The 22,055-nt window shown below is 36.7% G+C and overlaps 1 protein-coding gene across 2 annotated transcripts in view; it reads left to right on the top strand.

Moving 5' to 3' along the window:
* The window catches only part of TEX10 (testis expressed 10), a 61,912-nt gene that overhangs the window by 32,422 nt on the left and 7,435 nt on the right, over positions 1 to 22,055 (top strand). The window contains exons 9-13 of one of the 2 annotated variants that reach the window (XM_032418336.1): positions 18 to 195; positions 5,901 to 5,989; positions 7,712 to 7,845; positions 17,988 to 18,068; positions 19,689 to 19,870. In XM_032418336.1, coding sequence (XP_032274227.1) covers positions 18 to 195; positions 5,901 to 5,989; positions 7,712 to 7,845; positions 17,988 to 18,068; positions 19,689 to 19,870 — 664 coding nt within the window. The remainder of the gene's footprint in view (positions 1 to 17; positions 196 to 5,900; positions 5,990 to 7,711; positions 7,846 to 17,987; positions 18,069 to 19,688; positions 19,871 to 22,055) is intronic. The other variant, XM_032418337.1, reaches the window with a different exon arrangement.

Here is a 22,055-nt window from a genome sequence, read left to right as displayed (position 1 = left end):
TGTACCTACCCCACTAGATCCACAAGAAGGCACTGTGGTGGTTCTCCCAGCAGAGTCTCAGCAGCGTTTGGTCCAGCTTGTATATTTTCTACCCAGTCTGCCTGCTGATTTACTTTCTCGGTTAAGTCGTTGCTGTATTATGGGAAGACTCAGTTCAAGTTTGGCTGCCATGCTTATTGGGATACTGCACATGAGGTAGCATTCTCAAGTGAGCTGTATTTGAAGTATATAGTCTTTTTCCCCATGCCTTTTACTGGCGATATGTAAACTACAGAACACTTCTAAGGTTACATACTGCTACTAACTTCATTTGCTCTTAAAGCTGTTGATATTACTGCTAGATAGAGTAAGCTTACTAAAGAAAGACTGTTTCAAGTTTTTTAGTGATTTGTATAGATAGACATTGTCTATAATTATATTTGTATAGACATACAGATTTGAAATTATCAAAAGCATGAAGTAAGGGTTCAGTGGCACGTGAGAGAGTACTGTGCTTTAAATCCTTCTGTTTTATGGAATTGTGATACACATCTTCTTTTCAGGGACCTACAAATTTAATGTAGCTGGTGAGATACATATGTTTGTGGACTCAGACAAGGAATCATTTGAAATCTTTTTTTGTGTGTGTGTGGTTGAATATACATAATATAAAACTTAACCATTTTGACCAGTTTTAAGTATACAATTAAAACTGTACAGTGACATCAAGTATTTTCACATTGTTGTGCAACTAACACCACTGTCCATCTCCGAATTTTTTTTTTTTTTAAGATTTTATTTATTTATTTGATAGGGAACGGGAGAGAGAGTGAGAGAGAGCACAAGCATGGGGAGCAGCAGAGGGAGAGGGAGAAGCAGGCTCCCCACTGAGCAGGGAGCCCAATGTGTGGGGCTCAATCCCAGGACCCTGGGATCACGACCTGAGCTGAAGGCAGACCCTCAACCGACTGAGCCACCCAGCCGCCCTCATCTCCAGAACTTTTTCATCATTCCAAACTGAAACTCTGCATGCATTAAACAATAACTCCTCATTCCCCCTGCCCCCAGCCCTTTAGTAACAACTATTCTTTTTTTTTTTTTTTAAGATTTTTTAAAAATTTATTCATTTGAGACACAGAGATAGAGAGAGAGAGCATGAGCAGGGGGGGAGACGGAGAGGGAGAAGCAGGCTCCCTGCCGAGCCAGGAGCCCGACATGGGGCTCGAGCCCAGGACCCTGCAATCATGACCTGAGCCGAAGGCAGATGCTTAACCATCTGAGCCACCCAGGCGCCCTTAGTAACCACTATTCTATCTTCATGCTTTTGATTATTCTAGGTACCTCATATAAGTAGAATCATACAATATTTGTCCTTTTGTGTCTTGCTTATTTCACTCAGCATAACTCTTCAAGGTTCATTCATGTTGTATCATATATCAAAATTTCCTTTTAAAGGCTGACTTAGGGGTGCCTGGGTGGTTCAGTCGTTAGGCATCTGCCTTCGGCTCAGGTCATGATCCCAGGGTCCTGGGATCGAGCCCCGCATCAGGCTCCCTGCTCGGCGGGGAGCTTCCTTCTCCCTCCCCCACACCCCGTGCTTGTGTTCCTGCTCTGCCTATCTCTCTCTGTCAAATAACTAAATAAAATCTTAAAAAAAAAAAAAAAGCTGACTTAATGTTCCATTATATGTATATACTACATTTTGTTTATCTGTTGATGGACACTTGGTTGTTTCCGTCTTTTGGCTATTGAGAATAATGCTGCTTTGAACATTGGTGTACAAATACCTATTTGAGTCCTTTTAATTCTTTTGGCTATATACCCAGAAGTGGAATTGCTGGATCACATGGTAATTCTCTAATTTTTCGAGGAATTGCTATACTGTATTCCACAGTGGCTGTATCATTTTACTCTTAAATTTCTTTTTTTTAGATTACTAGACATTTACTGTTTATTTCAGAGAGAGCGTGCGCATGCACGAGCAGGGGGGAGAGGGAGAGGGAGAAGCAGACACCCCACTGAGCAGGGAGCCTGATGAGAGACTTGATCCCAGGACCCTGGGATCATGACCTGAGCTGAAGGCAGATGCTTAACCGACTGAGCCACCCAGGCACCCCTACTCTTAAATGTTTTATAACCAATTAATAGTGTTTCATATTGCAAGTGTTCAAAGTATCCTTAAACACATTGTGTTTGTATTTTATTAATAATATTTTTATTTTTACTTATTATTTATTTTTAAAAGATTTTTTTTTTTTAAGATTTTTTACTTATTTGTCAGAGAGAGAGAGAGCGCGCACAAAGCAGGGGGAGCGCAGGCAGAGGGAGAAGCAGGCACCCCGCTGAGCAAGGAGCCCGATGTGGGACTCTGTTCTAGGACCCTGGGATCATGACCTGAGCCAAAGGCAGATGCTTAATCACTTAATTGACTGAGCCACCCAGGCATTCCTATAGATTTTATTTATTCATGAGAAAGAGCAAGAGAGAGCACAAGTAGGGGGAGGGGCAGAAGGAGAGGGTGAAGCAGGCTCAGGGCAAGCAGAGAGCCCAGTGAGGGGCTGGATCCCAGGACCCTGAGATCACGACCTGAGCCAAAGGCAGACACTTAACCAGTGGAGCCACCCAGGCGCCCCAGGCATAATATTTTTAGTATTCAGTAGTGTTTATTACTGATTGCGGCTCATGGACAGGGTCTAATATGGTTTTAGGCAGAAATTGAAATCTAGGCTGTACCTAAAGAATTTAAAGACTGACTTCCTTGTGTTTTCTTATACATACAAATCTAGCCCAGTTAAGTAGGAGTAGCTCACTCTATTAGTAGACTTTCTTTAGCTTCTTTGACAGTCTCTTTTTACCAGTATAGGACATATGTTGGAATCTAGTCACCTAAAGTGCGATTCATAACTGATGATAACCTTTTCTTTTAGCAAAAGAGCGCTATCTGCAGCATGTTTATATGTGAAAATTCAGTGTTACATTTCTGTGTGCACGTGCATTAGAGAACGACTTGGTCTTATTTCTAAGTATTTTAAGCATTTATTAGTTTCCCATGTTTTCCTTTCTTAGGGGAACAAAAATCCTGCTCCTTGTCTAGTAAGCAATTATTCAGTGTTAGGCCTTTAAAAAAATTAGATGTTCTTTTTCTGCTCCTGAAGTGGTTTTGTGTTTATTAACTTCCAGTAGAGGGCACTCTCTTCCTTTGATATAACTTGTGAAGGATCTGTTTTAAAATTGATTTAAATTAACCTTTTGAACACTTCTTGAAACTGATTCTCCTTGAAAGCTATATTTAATGGCTTTATCAACATTAGTTATGATTCACTTTGCTTAATAATTTTTGTCAAGGATGTTTTCAAATTTTATTTCTTGTGGAGATTTGTGGTAACTGTTAAGAAAATGAATTTACAAATAATAGTAGGGGTTCATAATCTTTTTTTTTTTTAAGATTTTATTTATTTGACAGAGAGAGAGTGAGAGCAGGAACACAAGCAGGGGGAGTGGGAGAGGGAGAAGCAGGCTTCCCGTCGAGCAGGGAGCCTGATGTGAGGCTCGATCCCAGGACACTGGGATCAAGACCTGAGCCGAAGGCAGACGCTTAACAACTGAGCCACCCAGGCGCCCCGGGCTTCATAATCATTAACAGCAGATTGTCATTGTAGTTAAAAGTCGGCCAAGTTAAATTTTGCTTTTTAGCAGAGTCTATTTATTTAGGTAGACTTCTCTTTCTGTAGATGTATTGTTCTCATTCAAACCAGTTTTTTTTTTTTTTTTTTAAGATTTTATGTGACACAGAGAGAGCGAGGGAGAGAGAGAGTGTGCGCATAATCGGGGGGATGGCAGGCAGGGGAGAAGGCTCCCCACTGAGCAGGGAGCCCGATGTGGGGCTCTATCCGAGAACCCCGGGATCATGACCCAAGCCGAAGGCAGCCGCTTAACCGACTGAGCCACCCAGGCGCCCCCAAACTAATCTCTCTTTTAAAAAATAATACAAAATTAGGACTTCTCAACTTTCTTGGACCAATGACATTATCATTGTATCAATTCCTAGATTCAGAATTTAACAATGTTTATTTCCTTCAGACATAATGCTGGGTTATTTCATATCTGTTTTTTTTACTTCAAAATAGCCCTTTTTCTCCTTGACCATGACTATAAAGTCGCTGTTTTTTATAATCGTCTACCTGTACTATTATAATATCCCATCTATCTTGTGCAGTATTGCCAGATTAATTTTCCTGAAATAGTCCTTTAATTCTGATTTTTTTTATTACATTAATTGGATTGTGAGATAGGTTCAATTTAGGTTTTGTAGTTCTGACGCCGTTTGTCTTTATCAGAGTGAGTTCACCCCAAAGAATATAGTTTGTTCCATGTGTGAAAAACCCATCCAGTGAAAACTGTTTGTATACATTTTATCTTTTGGAAGGTATAGAGTTGTTGCCCCTACCTTTTTTATTGCCCACTTACAGTTTTTTAGAGTTTGACTTTTCACCCCATAGCATTCTGCTTGTATTTTTCCATTTGCTTTTGCTCATTCCCAACCCTTTCTGCCCCTAGTTTATTTACAGCTAGATTGGGACACATAAGACATAAATGTTGAGAGGTAATCTGCGTTGTTAGATAAAAATCTTTAACAAGGGAGAAATTTTGGGACTAAGAAATTTGGCTTGGGTTTTAAGTGGTGAATATATGACCTGCTCTGCCAGGAACAGATTCACTTTACTTCTTTTGCCCCATCTTACTCTCAGAAGTATTCTGGCTTGGACAGTACATATGGTTATAATTTTAAGGACATTATGCTATGTTGCTTATCATTTGTTCAAAGTGGACTCTTAAACGGATTTGCTACCTCTTTTAGCCACTGGATGGCACAGTTGACACCCCCTTCCCCTGGGTTCAAAAGCCTATTTGCTTTCTAACTACCATTTTGTACTCCTTTCCATTGTGCATTTCTGACTTTCTTGTAAACTCTTACCTTTTGATATTCCCTCTACAGTCCTTTCCTTACTGTGGGAATAATACTCAGAAAGGTATTTCCATTATTTAAACTCCCCAAATTTAAAGAATATTAATAAATATAAACACAACTATTTTAACAGTAAAAATAATTAAGTGCTTTTAGTTGAATTAGAAACTCCTAATTTTGTCAGATATTTTATTTGGATAGCTGTGATAAAATTTGTAGCTTGTTGGATCTGATCGTTCTCAGCATCCTCCCACCCCTTTTTCTTTCCATATCTAAGGCTGAAATTTGCTTTTTCTTTAGCCTTAACTTGAAGAGAGTTTTTAAAGGAATCACTGGAAACTGATCCCAGAGCAGGAACCAGATAATCCTCATTTAATGAGAAGCTGCTTTACATTTAGCTATTCCCTAAGTACCCTACCAATACTTGAGCTGCACTATTACGAAGTAGGCCCAGTTACAGCTTTGCAAAGTATAGGAACACACGGTTATCGTAGAGTGGCTTTACAAGGAATATTCTTTACCTAATCAAGACAGTTTTTATTTAGTTAGGTAGGAAGCTGGAGTTTGTTTAAACTTAGCTCATTTAAAATGTAAGCAAGGTAAGACTATAAAAATCAAGTAGCAGCCATACCTACTACTAAAAAGCAAGACTTAATTTTGGCTCCTTAGAGTCTGATTTTCAAGTGGTGTGGAAATTTTCTAAGTTATACCATATATATGGACCAATTATGCTTTTTTATGAAAACTTTACATAAATATAAATATGTTAGAAGTTAAATTTTCCATATTATGGTACTTGAGCCTTTACATATAAAGTGAATATATACTCTGGGTTTTTAAGTTATTGATGCAGATTTGTTTTCAATAAAGAAAAATTGTTATATAATGTGCTATTTTTCTAAAGAGTCTTCAACTCAGTCACTTCTGGTAATAATTCTCCCATTGTTTATTATAGATCATCATTTTCTGGATGGAAGTATTCAGTTACAGACTGGTTGATGAGTGATGTGGACTATTTCAGCTTCTTATTTTCAACACTTACAGGTAAAGACATTCACCTGCCAAATTAAGGAAAGGCAAAACCTAGCATGAAAATTCTCCTAAGATACATTGTCTTAGCTGTTTGGGTCTAAGTTTTGAAGATGATAAATAATCTATCTTGAAATGATTTTTATTGACTAATTGAAAATCTTTGAAGGAATATTTGTACTCTCCATTGTCGGGTTCTTGAGGCAGGGATATACATGATTTATGTTTAAAACTCTCTAGAGTACACGTACTCTGGGGATTATTTGAATATCACATGATTATATTTTTCTTTCTTGGTCTTATTTCTCAACTTTATTATCGTGGTTTACAGTGAATTGGTTATACTTAACTCTTTTTCAAAAAAATTTTAAGATTTTATTTGAAAGTGAGAGCGAGAGAGAGAGCGCGAGCATGAGTGGGGGGAGGGGCAGAGGGAGAAGAAGGCTCCCTGCTGAGCAGGACCCTGGGATCATGACCTGAGCCAAAGGCAGACACTTAACAGACTGAACCACCCAGGAGCCCCTACTTGACTTTTTCAGATAGCCAGATGCAAACCCCATTGCATACTTTAAAAAAATTGGTGAACAAATATCCATCTTAAACATGTTTAAAATGTTCCACCTGATAGAAATGTACATCAGGTTTCGATTAGCCATTTTCTACATTCCGTTAGCTCTCAAAGCAAAATTAGTAAGATGAATCTATAAATGTAAGCTATCTGTGTAAGTATTACTATTGTTTTAAATGATTGTACTATTTCAGCATTTCTGTTTTATATTTAAATGATGAAGATGAGATTATTTGAAATTTTCTGAAGACTTGAAGTTAGGAAACTTAATGGATAGGTTAAGTCAGACTCCAAAAAGAACTTGACAAGTGCTGGTAATGAGCTAAATACAGCAAGATAACGACTGCATACAAGATAAATGAGTTTATTTGATAGTTTTGGATATGCACATTTGAGATGGGAGGCACAGACTTCATGTTTTAATAGTAGTACAGTCAGAAGGTTTAGTGGTTTTGGAAAGCTCATTAGGAGTCAGTAGTGTGATGTGGCCATCAAACTACATGAGGACTCTTTCAGCTGTGTCCTGGAAATACAGTGATCTGAACATCAAAGCAGACCACATTGCCGGTATTCTGATCATTCTGAGCACTGTCTTTTCAGGAGAGACTGTCAGGTTGTGGATGAGGGTTAGACCAAATGTAATAGGGGTGGTAAGAGAATCAAATTTTGTTGTATAAGGTATGGTTAAAGGAACTACACATGTATTATTTAAAAAATCCAGAAAGGTTTAGGAGGGATAGAGTGGTTTTAAAACACTTGAAGGGCTATTATATAAGAAAATATAGAGATAGTATATGTATGAAATCATACATCATTTTACTTGTTGATTTGCTGTTTTAAATCTACCAGTATGGGGAAAGTGTATGCCTTTCACATTTTTTTAAAGTAAAAGTGGTAAAGTTCCTAATATAAGGGGTAAAACCTGTTTCTTGCTGTATCATATATTGGGCCAGATCACATTCTTTGTGTACATAATTGTATGAATTTTACTGCCTCCATTGCTAGCAATTCATTTTTTTAAAATATGTGAAATGAAGAAATTCAAAGAAAACAAAGTAGCATGAAGAAGAATTTAACTTGAAGGTACATGTTAACGTCTGTTTTTGAAAAATAGGAGGAATGTCATTTGCTTTGTGATTTATTTTTTATTGTCTTTATTTCCAAATTAGGGTTTTCAAAAGAGGAGTTGACTTGGCTCCAGAGCCTTCGAGGAGTTCCTCATGTCATCCAGACACAGCTTTCCCCTGTGCTGCTTTACCTCACCGACTTGGATCAGTTTTTACATCATTGGGATGTAACAGAGGTAAATAGTGCATTTAAAAAGAAACTCATGATTACTAAAATTCTGTTAATCAACCACCAATCGTTACTATATATTAGGATTGCCTTATAGGAGGTACTCTTAGAGATAAAGAGTAGTGTAAGAGAGGATCCATGTTCTGAGAGTGCTTATGATCTTGGATAGGAGATCTAAGTTTCTAAAAGAGTGTTTTTCATTATAGGTTGCACTACTAGACTAGAATAAATTAGCAATTTGAATGGTAGAGACAAATTTATTTTTTTTTATCTAGTATAGAATAGAATAGGATAGATGCTTCTATGGAAAAGGGAGAATTTGACTCAGGTATTGAAGGATGAGTAAGACTACTTGGATTTGGTATCCTCGGAGGTGGTGTTTTTTAAAAAACAAAAGATTCTGTAGTTCCTTTGGTTTTGAGAATTAGTACATAGTTTGTTAAAATTAATATAAATCCCTCACTTTCGTTAAGTTTTAAAGTTCAACCTACAAATCTTATTTTTAAGATAAATATAATGAATTTAAGCTATCTTTGAAAATGGGACCTTTGGGGGCGCCTGGGTGGCTCAGTCGTTAAGCATCTGCCTTCAGCTCAGGTCATGTTCCCAGGGTCCTGGGATCGAGCCCCGCATCGGGCTCCCTGCTCCGCGGGAGGCCTGCTTCTCCCTCTGCCTCTGCCCCTGCTTGTGTTTCCTCTCTCGCTGTGTCTCTCTCTGTCAAATAAATAAAATCTTTAAAAAAAAAAAAAAAAAAAGGGACCTTTGTTATATTTTATTCCTTTTACAAATTTAGTTAAAATTTTAAATCATTTAAATAGCTTTTAAGTATATTCACTAATTGTCAAGTAGTTCAATTTTCTGACAGACCTTCACAAATGTTAAATATTAAATATATAATAAATTAAACTTTATAAATATGATAAATCTTTATAACTTAAGTTTTGGTGTTGCTTATAGTAAAAATCAGATTAAAATCACAAGTCTAAATTCTAAATTACATGTTTTAAATTGGAATTATTAGGCTGAACTTTTACCTTAATAGGCCAAATTGTCGTACGTTACAAATATGTAAACTAAATATGCAAAAATATCATAAACATTAATACTAAGGATTTGATTTTCTAAGACATTTCTATAATAATTAATTTCTATTATTTATTTCTTCAGTTTCCTTTCCTGCATGAAAAATGCTTACCCGGTAAGAATGCACTTAAGTCATCTCAAGTAATTTTGGTTTTGAGCATTTTTTGCAAATTCTGATGTTATGTTCTCTGCTGGCCAATTTTCTTTTTTTCTTTTTTTCTTTTTTTTTTAAGATTATTTATTTGAGAGAGTGAGAATGAGAGAGAGAGAGAGAGTACATGAGAGGGGAGAGGGTCGGAGGGAGAAGCAGGCTCCTTGCCAAGCAGGGAGCCCGATGCGGGACCCGATCCCAGAACTCCAGGATCATGACTTGAGCCAAAGGCAGTCGCCTAACCAACTCAGCCACCCAGGCGCCCCAGGCTAATTTTCTTTTAATGATTCAGAAGGCCTCTGGTGAGGACACTGACTATAATCTTTTTTTATAGTTTATAATTGGTAGTCCAAAAGGTTTTTTTTTAAACCTCTTTGTCATTGTTCTCAATAGGTTAGTCTCCACATTCAAGTTACAGCCGACTTCTGTTTTGTTGATATACCAATTGAGTTTATTCAACTGATCTGTTATTTACTTCTTTCATTCTATTCTGAATATCCTTAATGTTTTTCCTGTTAGGACTGTACCTTCTTTAGATATTTAATGCACTTCTCATCTGGCTTTGTTTGAATCTGATCACAATACTTAAGTATGTTAGTTATATTTATCTTTATTGCCACAGTGCCTGGTAGTGTGTTTATGTGTAGGTTCTTAAAAATACTGGATTTTAAAAAGTGAAAAGAAATAATGAATTGGTTTAGCATCTGAAATTTTATCTACTCCATAGTAAATGAAGCGAGCTAAAACAGGCCTCCTAAGGTTAAGGCCTTGAATACTGGATTGGTGGGGTTGTGTTTGCAACAATAGTAAGAGTTTGTTGTTGTGTTTTATTTTTTAAATTTTATTTTATTTATTTATTTTTTTAAGATTTTTTTTTTATTTTTTATTTTTTTAAAGATTTTATTTATTTATTTGAGAGAGAGAGAATGAGAGACAGCATGAGAGGGAGGAGGGTCAGAGGGAGAAGCAGAGTCCCTGCTTAGCAGGGAGCCCGATGCAGGACTCGATCCCGGGACTCCAGGATCATGACCTGAGCCAAAGGCAGTTGCTTAACCAACTGAGCCACCCAGGTGCCCCTATTTTTTAAATTTTAAAAAAATTATTTTTTTAAAGATTTTATTTTTATTTGAGAGAGAGAGAGAGTGCAAGCATGAGCAGGGGGAGGGGCAACATGAGAGGGAGAAGCAGATGCCCTGCTGATGAGGGAGCCTGATGGGGGGCTCGATCCCAGGACCCTGGGATCATGACCTGTGCTGAAGGCAGACTCTTAACTGACTGAGCCACGCAGGGCCCCAGTAAGAGTAGTTTTAAAGGACAGACTGTATCTAATGTATTTAAACCATTATGATGTATTTGAGAAAGCACTGTATGGGGATTAGTGGGCTCCCTATTCCAGGCATAGGTTTGCCATTGTCTAGTTTTGCAACTTGGACAAGTCATATAACCTTTATCTGATAATTTAAATTTTTCATAAGCACATTGTCTGTGTAAAGCCAACATATAATTGTCATAAAAATGTTATCAGCTGTATTTCTGAAGTAACATTTGGCAAGGATGTGTATTTAAACTTCCAGGTTGCTGTCTTTGAAATGTTAAGACATAATTAGGAAAAATCTGAAAGACACATTTTCGTTTTTGAAGTTCTTAAGCGAAGATTGCAATTTTCTTTTGGATAGATTTTGTTATTTAAGTTGGCCTTTTCATGTAAAAATATTTGAAATACACAGTTTTTCACATCCTTAATGCATAATTTTATTTTTAATTATTTCACTTGAACAAGTTATTAGGACAGTGGGATTGCTCATTTGTTTTGTAGTTTTACCTGCCTAGACCAAAGTGATTAAAAAAAAAAAAGAAAATCAGACATTTTTTTAGTAGGTATTATTCACAAAGTACAATTCAGAATGGAGATAATAAAAAGTCTTCTTCCATTCCCTCTCAGCAACCCTTTTTTCTTCCCAGTTTCTAAATATATTCTTTCAGATATCTTCTATCTACACAAGTGACTGAGTATATTATTTTGGTTTTCTTTTATAGAAGTAACATACTTTATCTGCTAATCTGGACCTTGCCATTTTCATTTAGTATCTTTGTGTTTATTCCTTCTGAGCACTGAAGGAAGAATTGTGTGACCTTCCTGTTAATGATGGAAACTCTAGTTAACACGGAAGAATCATAAAGGAAACAGGAATCTCTGTACAGAGATACCTTTTACAAATGGAGACTTCTATTCCAGAGCCACTGAAAGGTTTTAAGGTTAATGTTGTCATTTACAAAAATATTGGATGGTTGTAAAAGAATGTTTTTTAACATGGATAATCTTTGAATAATAGTAATAAAACATAAATCCAGTTTAAGAAATAGAACACTTTTATTATTTTTTATTTTTTAAACATTTTATTTTAGAGAGTCGGGGGAGGGGCAGAGGGAGAGAATCCTCAAGCAGACTTACCGCTGAGTGTGGAGCCTGACATGGGGCTTGATCCCATGACCCGTGAGATCATGACCTGAATTGAAATCAAGAGTTAGACACTTAACCAACTGAGCCACCCAGGTGCCCCTGAACATTTTTATTTTTGAAAACCCTGTGTACGTTTCCCCTTTGCCTTCAGAGTTAACACTGTTTTAAATTTTGTTTATCATACTCTTGTTTCTTTATTGTTTTACCATATTAGCACATAACTCCAAACTGTATGGTTTAGATTTACATTGTATTAAACTTTTAAAAAGTGAAATATTTTTCAGTGATTTGCTTTTTATTTAGTACACTCTTTAAGTTATGTATGTTATTAAGGAGGGCACATGATCTAATGAGCACTGGGTGTTACATAAGACTGATGAATCCGTGAACTCTACCTCTGAAACTAATAATACACTATATGTTAATTAATTGAATTTAAATAAATTTAAAAAATAAAAGTTATATGTTAATATGTAAGCAGTCATTCATTGTTTTCATTGCTGTGGTATCCTGTTGTAGTAAGATACCATGATTCATTGTTTTCATAGTTTGAGTATTTTTAGCATTCCATTTTATCTCCACCGTGGCATATTAGCTGTGCTTCTCTTTTTTATGTTTTTAGGTGTTTGGTCTTTAACTTAAGACAGCCTACCTTCAAATTATACTATACTCATATCGTAATATAATGTGTAATATTTTATAAGGTCATTCTTACGTTAGTTTTTCTGTATGTAATATCTTTTTTTTTCTCTACATGTTTTCAGGATAATCCTTTTATCACTTTCTTCAGCAGCTCGATTGTATTAATGCCTTGGTGTTATTTATTTATTTACTTAAGATTTATTTATTTGTCAGAGAGAGAGAGTGCGTGCATGCACAAGTAGGGGGAGTAGCCGGCAGAGGGAGAAGCAGGATCCCTGCTGAGCAAGGAGCCGGATGCGGGGCTTGATCCCAGGACCCTGGAATCATGACCCGAGCCAAAGGCAGACACTTAACCCAGGCGTCCTTTTTTTTTCTTTCTTTCTTTCTTTTTTTAATAGCTTAATGTTAGCTGAATGTTTTTTTCTTTTTTTTTTTTTTTTTTAAGATTTTATTTATTTGACAGCACAAGTAGGCAGAGAGGCAGGGAGAGGGAGAAGCAGGCTCCCCGCTGAGCAGGGAGCCCGATGCGGGACTCGATCCCAGGACCCTGGGATCATGACCTGAGCCAAAGGTAGCCGCTTAACCAACTGAGCCACCCAGGCGCCCTGGTTGAATGTTTTTTTAGGCATATAATTTATTGTGTTGGGAAAAAGTGTCGGTCATTCCTTCAAAAAAATGTTTTGGGTCCCTTTTTTGGACTCCAATTACATGTATGTTAGATTCTTGACATTTTCCTGTAGGCCTTTGAGACTTTTTTTAAACACCCTTTCCACTGTCTCTTCAGAAAGTATGCTGTGTCTTCAAGTTCACTGATTTTTTCTGCATTATCTAATCTCTTAAATCCAACCAAAGATTTTTTTTTTTTAATTAAGATTTTTTTTAGAACAATTCTAATTACACAGAAAAATAGAAGTGAAGGAACAGGTATTTCCCCTATACAATCCCTCCCCCCACACATGCATAGACTCCTCCATTATCAACATCCCCCACCAGAGTGGTACATTTGTTACAATTAATTTAAGATTCTATATTGAAGTAATTACCCAAAGTCCAGAGTTTACATTATGGCCCACTCTTGGTGTTACACATTTTATGGATCTGGACAAATGTATAATGCCATATTATCCATTAATCTCATACAGAGTGTCTTTATTGCCCTAAAATCCTATGTGCTGTGCCTGCTCATCTCCGTGTTCCCCAATGCCTGACAACCACTGATTTTCTTCTTTTTTTTTTTACTGTCTGTAGTTTTGCCTTTTCCAGAATGTCCTGTATTTGGAACTGTACAGGATATAGCCTTTTTATATTGGCTGTTACTTTCACTTAGTAATATTCTTTAAGATTATTCCATGTTTTTTTGTGGCTTCATAGCTCACTGCTTTTTAATGCTGAATAAAGATTGCATTGATGTACCAGTTTATGTGTTCACCGACTGAAGAACATCTTTTTTGCTTCCACATTTTGGTAATTATGAATAAAGCTGTATAGGTTTATAAACATCCATGTGTAGGTTTTTGTGTAGACGTGTTTTCAACTCCTTTGGGTAAATACCAAGGAAATGGTTGCTGGATCATATGGTAAGAGTGCATTTAATTTTCTAAGAAACAACACAGTGTCTTCTAAAGTGGTTGTACCATTTTGCAATCCTACCAGCAGTGAATGAGTTTCTGTTGCTCTAGATCCTTGCCCGCATTTGGCGTCAGTGTTTTAGATTTTGGCCATTCTAATAGGTGTGTAGCATTTCATTATCTAATTTTGATTTCCCTAATAACATATGATGTGGAGCATATTTTCATGTTTATTAGCCATATCTCTTTGGTGAGGTATCTGTTATGGTCTTTGGCCCATATTTTAATTGGGTTGTTTTCTTGTTGAGTTTTAAGTGTTCTTTGAATATTTTGGGTAACAGTACTTCATCAGATAGGTCTTTTGTGAAGATTTTCTCCCAGTTCTGTGGCTTGTCTGTTCATACTCTTGACATTATCTTTTGCAGAGCAGAATTTTTTAATTTTAATGAAGTCCAGCTTACCATTTCTTTCTTCCCGGCATTGTGCCTTTGGTGTTGTATCTAAAAGGTCATCACCATACTTAAGGTCATTTAGGTTTTTCCTCCTGTGTTATCTTCTAAGCCAGTTATAGTTTTGTATTTTGCATTTTACATTTAGGTCTGTTATCCATTCTGAGTTAATTGTTGTGAAGAGTCTAGATTTATTTGCATACAGATTGTTGAAGCACCATTTATTGAAAGGTCTTTGTTTCATTGTCAGAGATCACTTGACTAGGTGGGTCTGTTGCTGGGTTCTCTATTCTGTTCCATTAATCTCTGTTCTTTGACCAGTATTGTAGTATCTTGATTACTGTAGCTGTATAGTAATTTATGAAGTTGGGTAGTGTCAGTCTCTTAACTTTGTTCTTTTCCTTTAATATTGTATTGGCTGTTCCTGGGTTTTTTCCTGTCTAAATAAATTTTAGAATCAATTTGTTGATACCACAAAATGATTTACTGGGATTTTGATTGGATTTGCATTGAATCTATAGATCAAGTTGGGAAGAACTGACATCATGACATTATTGAATCTTTCCCATGAACATGAAATACCTCCGTTTATTTAATTCTTCGATTTCATTCATCAGATTTTTGTAGTTTTCCTCATACAGATCTTGTACATATTTTGTTAGGTTTATATCTAAGTATTTCTGGTTTTTGGGGTGCTAATATAAATTTAATTTCAAATTCTACTTGTTCATTGCTGGTATTTGGAATGTGATGGACTTTAATATATTCACATTGTATCCTGTAACCTTGCTATAATTACTTATTAGTTCCAGGAATTTTTTTTGTCAGTTGTTAAAGATTTTCTACATAGCCAGTTCATGTCATTTATGAACAAAGACCAACAAGTGAATTTTTTAAAGTTTAGATAATGTATTTTTTATCTCTTTTTTCTTTAACTTTTTTTTCAAGTGACCCCTATACCCAACATGGGGCTCGAACCCACAACCCCAGGATCAAGAGTCACATGCGCTACTAACTGAGCCAGCCAGGCGCCCCTTCTTTATCTTAAACGTATTTGAAGTAATAGTTGTTTTAAAGTTCTTATCTGCTAATTCTGTCATGTCATTATGTTGTTTGGTTTAAGAGAGGTGGGCTGTCTTGTCTCGTTTTTACCTTTTGTAGTATTGGTTGATGATTGTTGAGAGACTGCCAGGCAGGCTCCCTTCTGAGCTGGGAGCCCAGCGTGGGGCTCAGTCCCAGGACCGTGGGACCATGACCCGAGCCGAAGGCAGACCATTAACCGACTGAGCCACCCAGGCGCCCCCAAAGAACTTTATGGACTGTTTGACATAATGCCCATAGCCCATACTTTAGTTTGTAGGTCTTACAAACAAGCATTCCGGTTATAGAACTATAATCTAGTCATCAAAATCAGGAAATTGAGATTGGTATGTTACTGTCATTTAATCCTCAAACCTCAATCCTATTTTGCCAGTTGTCCCAATAATTTGTTGTTGTTTTTTTAAAGTAAGCTCTGTGCCCAATGAGCGGCTTGAACCTCATGACCTTGAGATCCAAGAGTCACATGCTCTGCTGGGATTTTGATTGGATTTGCATTGAATCTATAGATCAAGTTGGGAATAGCAAAAGAAAACACTCCAAATTATTCATAGCATTCAGTTGTAATGTCTGTTTCATCTCCTTCAATTTGGTATAGTTCCTCAGTCTTTCCTGGTCTTTTGTTGACCTTGATACTTTGAAGAACATTGGGACAGTTATTTTGTAAAATTTTCCTTCCATTTGGGTTTGTGTTCCCTCATGGTTAGATTCAGGCTTTACAAATTTGGTAGGAATATGACACAAGTGTTGCTGTGGTTTTCTAATTGCATCCTGTCAGGTCATGCTTGGTTTCAATTTGTCCCATTAGATAGATCCTCGCTTTGATCTCTTGATTAAGTGCTGTCTGCCCCACTTCTCCACTCTTTACTTTTTCTCCTTTGTGATTAATAATTTATGAGGAGATATTTTGAAACAGTGTTAATCCCAGTCATTTTTTATTAGTCTTTATTTATTTGTGTTAGTATGGTTTCCTATTTTACTCAGTGAGTCACTATAAAATTTAGTGGCTGTTTTGTTCTTTTGACATGTGCTCATTTTTTTTTTAGTACTTCCTTTTACTTTCTTGTACCACAGATTGTTCCAGATTTATACTTAATTTTCCCTGTCCCAGCCCTGCAATCAGGTATTTTTTTAAAGAAGCCCAGTTTTCTGTTAAGTGGAGAATGGTATTTTGAAACCAACTTAAGGACTCTGGGTGTGGTCATCACTATTGGACCTTGGTGCTCCCAGACTGTCATGGACAGAAATCAGCAATTTAACACCAGGGTTCATTCTAGTTGTCTTCTTTTCCTCTTGTACCTGCCTTTTCTGAAGGTGAGAATCTTGGCTTCCATTATACTTAATATAATTTACTTGATCAATTTCTTTGTCTATAATTAATCTCCTTTTGGTTCCACCCCTGTCCATGCAGGCATCTTCCTGACCCCATTTGAACTCCCAACTCATTGGGGACAGTCTGCCTCTATTTATTCATGAATGGCCTTCCCTGGGTCACTGTATCTCTCCTACCTACTCCAGTGCTGATGTTTACCTGATTCAGCCCAACCCAATTGCTCTGGAAGGGAAAGGGGTGGTGGAAAGGAAGGGATTAAATGGTCATTTATTAGCAAATGGGCCTTTTCAAATGTGATTTATCCTTTATTAATGAAAATATTCACTGTTTTGAAGTAGGACGATGGCATTAGAAATATGTTTTTACATTGTTACTTAAGCATAAAAGAAAATAAAAATTGCCATGTGAAAACTGGGTGCTATTAATTTATAAGAGGTTTTATAGAGAAATAATGCATAGAGCTGTTGATTTTTCAGGGTTGATTGACAGTTTCCTTGAATTTAGTTTGACTGTCCTCTTGCTAGAGTGATACTCTTTTTTTATTTTTTATTTTTTAATTTTTTAAATTAACATACAATGTATTATTTGTTTCAGGGGTACAGGTCTGTGATTCATCAGTCTTACACAACACCCAGTGCTCTAGAGTGATATTCTTATTTCCACCAGCTTTGTCTTTGTCTTTCTATGTGATTCTTTCACATATTTCACTTCTGGCACTGCATTCCATCTGCTTCTGGAATTGTGTAATGATGTCTCTGAAGGACTTGATGTTGTCCTTTCCTCCTGTTTCCTTGAGAACTTAGAAAATTAAAAATACTAAGGATTTGACCCCCACTTTCCTTATATTTTCTTTTCCTGTGGACTGTTCTCTTCCTTTTACCTTTGGGGAATAGGAGGCAGCATTATAATTAATTTGAACAGGATATTAGCAGTTTCTGGATCATAAGTGTTTTTCTATGGTACATTTTTCTACCAAATGGAAAAAAGGCTTTTGTCAGCCCTTCGTTCACATCATTCAGATCTTTCTCTTTTAGTACTTATAGTAGAAATACGGTCTCTACCTTGGTGGATTGAAGCTACTTTTTTAGGGCTGTGAGAGAGGAGTTCCTCAGTCTTTCATTCCTGTGCCTGGCACCTGATAGGACTAGCTCAATGTCCAGTAAATGTTTAATTAATGAATTGTTTGGAAAATTAGCCCATATATGAGACTCGATTGTTTTACCTTTGACATTTGTATCTTCAAAGTAATTTTTTGTTAAGTTTCCTGTTCTATGTAGGGCAAGTAGGTTAAAAAAAAGTCTGTAGAGCTTGTTTCTGACCTAAAATGTCCCGATTTGGTTACTGGTTTTCTCCTTTTCTGACAGACAGTTTGTCACAGTTTATTGGTTATCCCTGCCCGAAGCCAGAGCTTTGACATCCTGCAGAGTGCCATCAGTAAGCATTTGGTAAATATACTTACATTTTTTTGTTTTGTTTTGTTTTGCTACTGAAAAAATCATAGAGAATCCTTGGTTAATAGTGGGTTTGCCATAGGCAAGGAGAGAGTGTGTGTCCAGAATTCTAAGCTTAATAATTCCATGGCCTCGTAGCATGATGCTGTGACAAGAACTGGGAAATCTTGATGTTTTTCCTGGCTGTTACTTATTAATTCTGTAACCTTGGGAAATTCCCCCTTTTCCAGGACCTTACTTTCTCCATCTGCAATGAAGGGCTTTAAAATTATACCTTAGGTTCTTCTGACTTGTAATGCTTTAATTAACATGTACTTGGTATTGGTGTATTGGGAATCCAGAATCCAGACTGGGGGTCTAATTTACACCTTAAAGATTTGGGTTCTAAAGTAGGGATGTATCCTAACAGTTGGCTCAAGGCCTGGTCACTAGAAGCAGCGAGCTCAGCCTTGAGACTATTTTGTCTTCTGGACAGTTGGTGTTCCTTGTTTCCATTGGGTATGCCTGGGTTTTTGCTTTTTAGCTTCCTCCAACATTTATACTTGGATCTCTGGCTTATTATAATTATGTATAGTGCAAGGGACGGCTCCCACATTTTATCTTCTAGGCACTCTCACTTGTTCGGGTCATTTTATAGGCACATTCCAACCCCCTTTTCTCCTTTAAAATGTTATTTCCCTTAAGTTGGAAGGATACTGTTTTGAATTCCCAGTACTCTTTTCTCTCGACTGTCGAACTTCCAGTCCTTATGTGTTGTGTCTCTAAGGATCCCTACCTTTTTTCTTTTCACCTCCCCTCCAGATATTTATGTCCTCCTTTGACTGCATTCATTATTCTAGTTAAAAGATCAACACAATAGTCATTCTTGGCCACTATATTCAGACAGCCTGATCAGAGCCTGCAGACTTCAGTGATGACTCAACAGTAGTTCCCAGGAGATTTAAACTGTGCACACGTAACAGTTATAAGTTAGAGTCCACCTTAATGACAGTTTACAGTAGAGTCCAAATGAATACATATACCGTGATGTCCCTTATCGAGGTTTTGGGGCAGTGAAGCAGTCAGGTGTTCAGTATAGTGATGTCTTACCCCTGGGTGTTTCACTTAGTCATGTCTGAATGAGTAGCTAAATTAAGGGAAGGGGAAGGGTAATTGTAAAATGAACTCTGGTTTGTACATTTAATTACCTGGGGTGGAGGTGGTGCCAGATACTAGAGTTTTCTAGTCTGAAGAATCTAATAAAGATCATGTAAATGTGATTGTTGGTATCAAGATTTGGGGGGGGCCATGAAATAATCCTTTTAAATGATGGTATTTCTGACCATCAGAAATTGTAATGTCTTGAAAATTTTAGTAGACTTTGTCATGGAGGGGAGGCAGTGGATTAAGTTAATAGTATTTCTTGAGTTGGCATGCTTTCAAAGTTATTTAATGTAGTAATTAAATGCTTAAGGGAAAACAGGACCTTAAGGTATGGCAGGTGGCATGTATTATGTATGTACTGTTTTTCAGTAGAAGTGATGTTAGGTTAACTCTCCAGTCAATGGGGTTTGGTTTTATCCAGGAGAGAGGACTGTTGTGAAGAGGTCATTAATCTCATTTTTCTCTGCCTAGGTTGGGTTGACTGTAATTCCTGACAGTACAGCTGGCTGTGTTTTGGGTGTTATCTGTAAGCTCCTGGATCATACGTGTGTACTTAGTGAGACTCTCCTGCCATTTCTGGCTTCTTGTTGCTACAGTCTTCTTTATTTTCTGCTCACTTTAGAGAAAGGAGAAGCAGAACATCTAAGAAAGAGGTAATAGTTTTTGTATTCTTCAACTTTAATTTTTTTTCCTATCTACCTCCCCCAACCAAATAAATGAGTAAATAAAATTTAAAAATTTAAAAATTAAAACAAAGAGTCAAAGAAAGTTAGATTTGGGAAATACCCTAAATTCTCTTTCAGAATTTGTGTAAACCTAACTGGCGTTTTTTTTCTTTCATAAATTCCCATTGTATTGTGATGAGAATTTTTAGCTTTTGTTTTTTTCCTTTAAGCTACAGATTTGAAAAATTAGATGGTATAAACTTTCTTTGGGAGCTTTCTTTATTAATGTTGCTATAGGTCTAGCAAGAAAAGAAATTCTATCTACGTTTAGAAGAATGCACTTGTTAATAAGTACAAGCCTTTGTATTTTGTTTTGGGCTTCGTTAGAGCTAACCAGAGTAGAATTTTTAAGTTCTTGGATTTAAGGAAATTTTTCTAAGATGCTAGTGTTTGTATTAGTTATTCTTTAGCTCTTATATGATATAGCTCTTATATATAGCTCTTCAAGAGACTAAAGGTTCTAGCATAGTTTGGAATATTTCACTTTAATTTAAAAAAGTATTCTCATGCTATGTTCTTACTGGTATGCCTGTTAAAATTTTTTATAGAAATCTAGATTTTATAGAAATACAGATTTTTAAAAATCTAATATCAATATAAGAAAATAATTGTTCTATTGCCTGTTAACATTTTGGTATTTTTCTAGTTTTTTTAAACTTTTCACATATGATAAAAATAAACGTATGTATGTATGAAACATTTATATAGTTTAAAGAGTCTAAGTATAAACTGAACATCCATTTAACCTATCTCCAGGTTCAGAAGTAGAACGTCATCAGCACACACCTTGTGTACCCTCTACAGTTACTTTTCCTACACACCCCAGAGATCACTTTTGTGTGTTAAATAACAAAAATTCAACTTAGTAAATTTTAAAGATCTAATTGACTTTATTAATTGATTCACTAATTGGGCAGCATTCCATCTGGTGAGTAGAGGGGAGCTCTCAAGGGCTATAGAAAAGGAAAGGTTTTTTTTTTTGTTTTTTTTTTGTTTATTTGACAGAGAGAGAGAGACAGCTAGAGAGGGAACACGAGCAGGGGCAGAGGGAGAGGGAGAAGCAGGCTTCCCGCTGAGCAGGGAGCCCGATGCGGGGCTCAATCCCAGGACCCTGGGATCATGACCTGAGCCGAAGGCAGACGCTTAACGACTGAGCCACCCAGGCGCCCCGAAAAGGAAAGGTTTTTATAAGTAGATAGGGAATGGGAAAAAGGAAATTATTACCAAAGAATCCATCATTTAGGCAGGGTGGCCCTCCCAAGGGGAATAGAAGGGGTCTATCAGTAAATTTTTCTTTGTGCTGATCAGAAAGTTCCTGTGTTGACTGGTTAAAGGTTACATTTCTGGGGGGCTGAAACTGCAGTTAGGTATTAAGTCTTGGTTTGCTGACTTGGGGCCTTCACCTAAGTGACACCATTTTGAGCCTGGGGTTTTGTTTTTTACATGTGTTAATCATTTCCTTGCCTTTTTATTAAAAATTTTATGTGCATTTGTAAACAATACAATTTTGTTTTGCGTATTTTAAGAATTTTATATAAAAGGGATAGTACTATATGTATTTTTTGTGATTTGACTGTCATCATCATTTGTGAGTCATTCATGTTGATTCAGAAATTTATTTCATTTTTGTTTCTCTATACCAGGGCTTAAGCAAACTGCTTTCTCTAAAGAATTAGATAGTAAATATTTTAGGTTTTTCATGCCATATAAAGTCTCTTGTCAGAACTATTCAGCAATGCCCTGGCAATAGGAAAGCAGCAACAGAGAACATATAAATGAATGGGTGTGGCTGTGTTTCAGTAACAATGTTAATAAATATGGGATGTGAGTATGATTGGCTGTGATCCATCCAGTACATTTGATCTACAATATTTTGTTACATGAATGTGCAGTAACTTACCATTTTACTGTCAACATACATTTAGATCTTTTTTTTTTTTTTTTGCTAAGTGTGTATGTTTAAAATGGATTTTGTTGGGGCACCTGGGTGGCTCGGTCGTTAAGCATCTGCCTTCAGCTCAGGTCATGATCCCAGGGTCCTGGGATCGAGCCCCGCATTGGGCTCCCTGCGTCGCAGGAAGCCTGCTTCTCCTTCTCCCACTCCCCCTGTTTG

The sequence above is a fragment of the Phoca vitulina genome, unplaced genomic scaffold, assembly GCF_004348235.1.
Source record: "Phoca vitulina isolate PV1807 unplaced genomic scaffold, GSC_HSeal_1.0 scaffold21, whole genome shotgun sequence".
Lineage (NCBI taxonomy): Eukaryota > Metazoa > Chordata > Mammalia > Carnivora > Phocidae > Phoca > Phoca vitulina.
The sequence above is the reverse complement of the archived record's forward strand: the minus strand, read 5'-3'. Positions and strand labels throughout refer to the sequence as shown.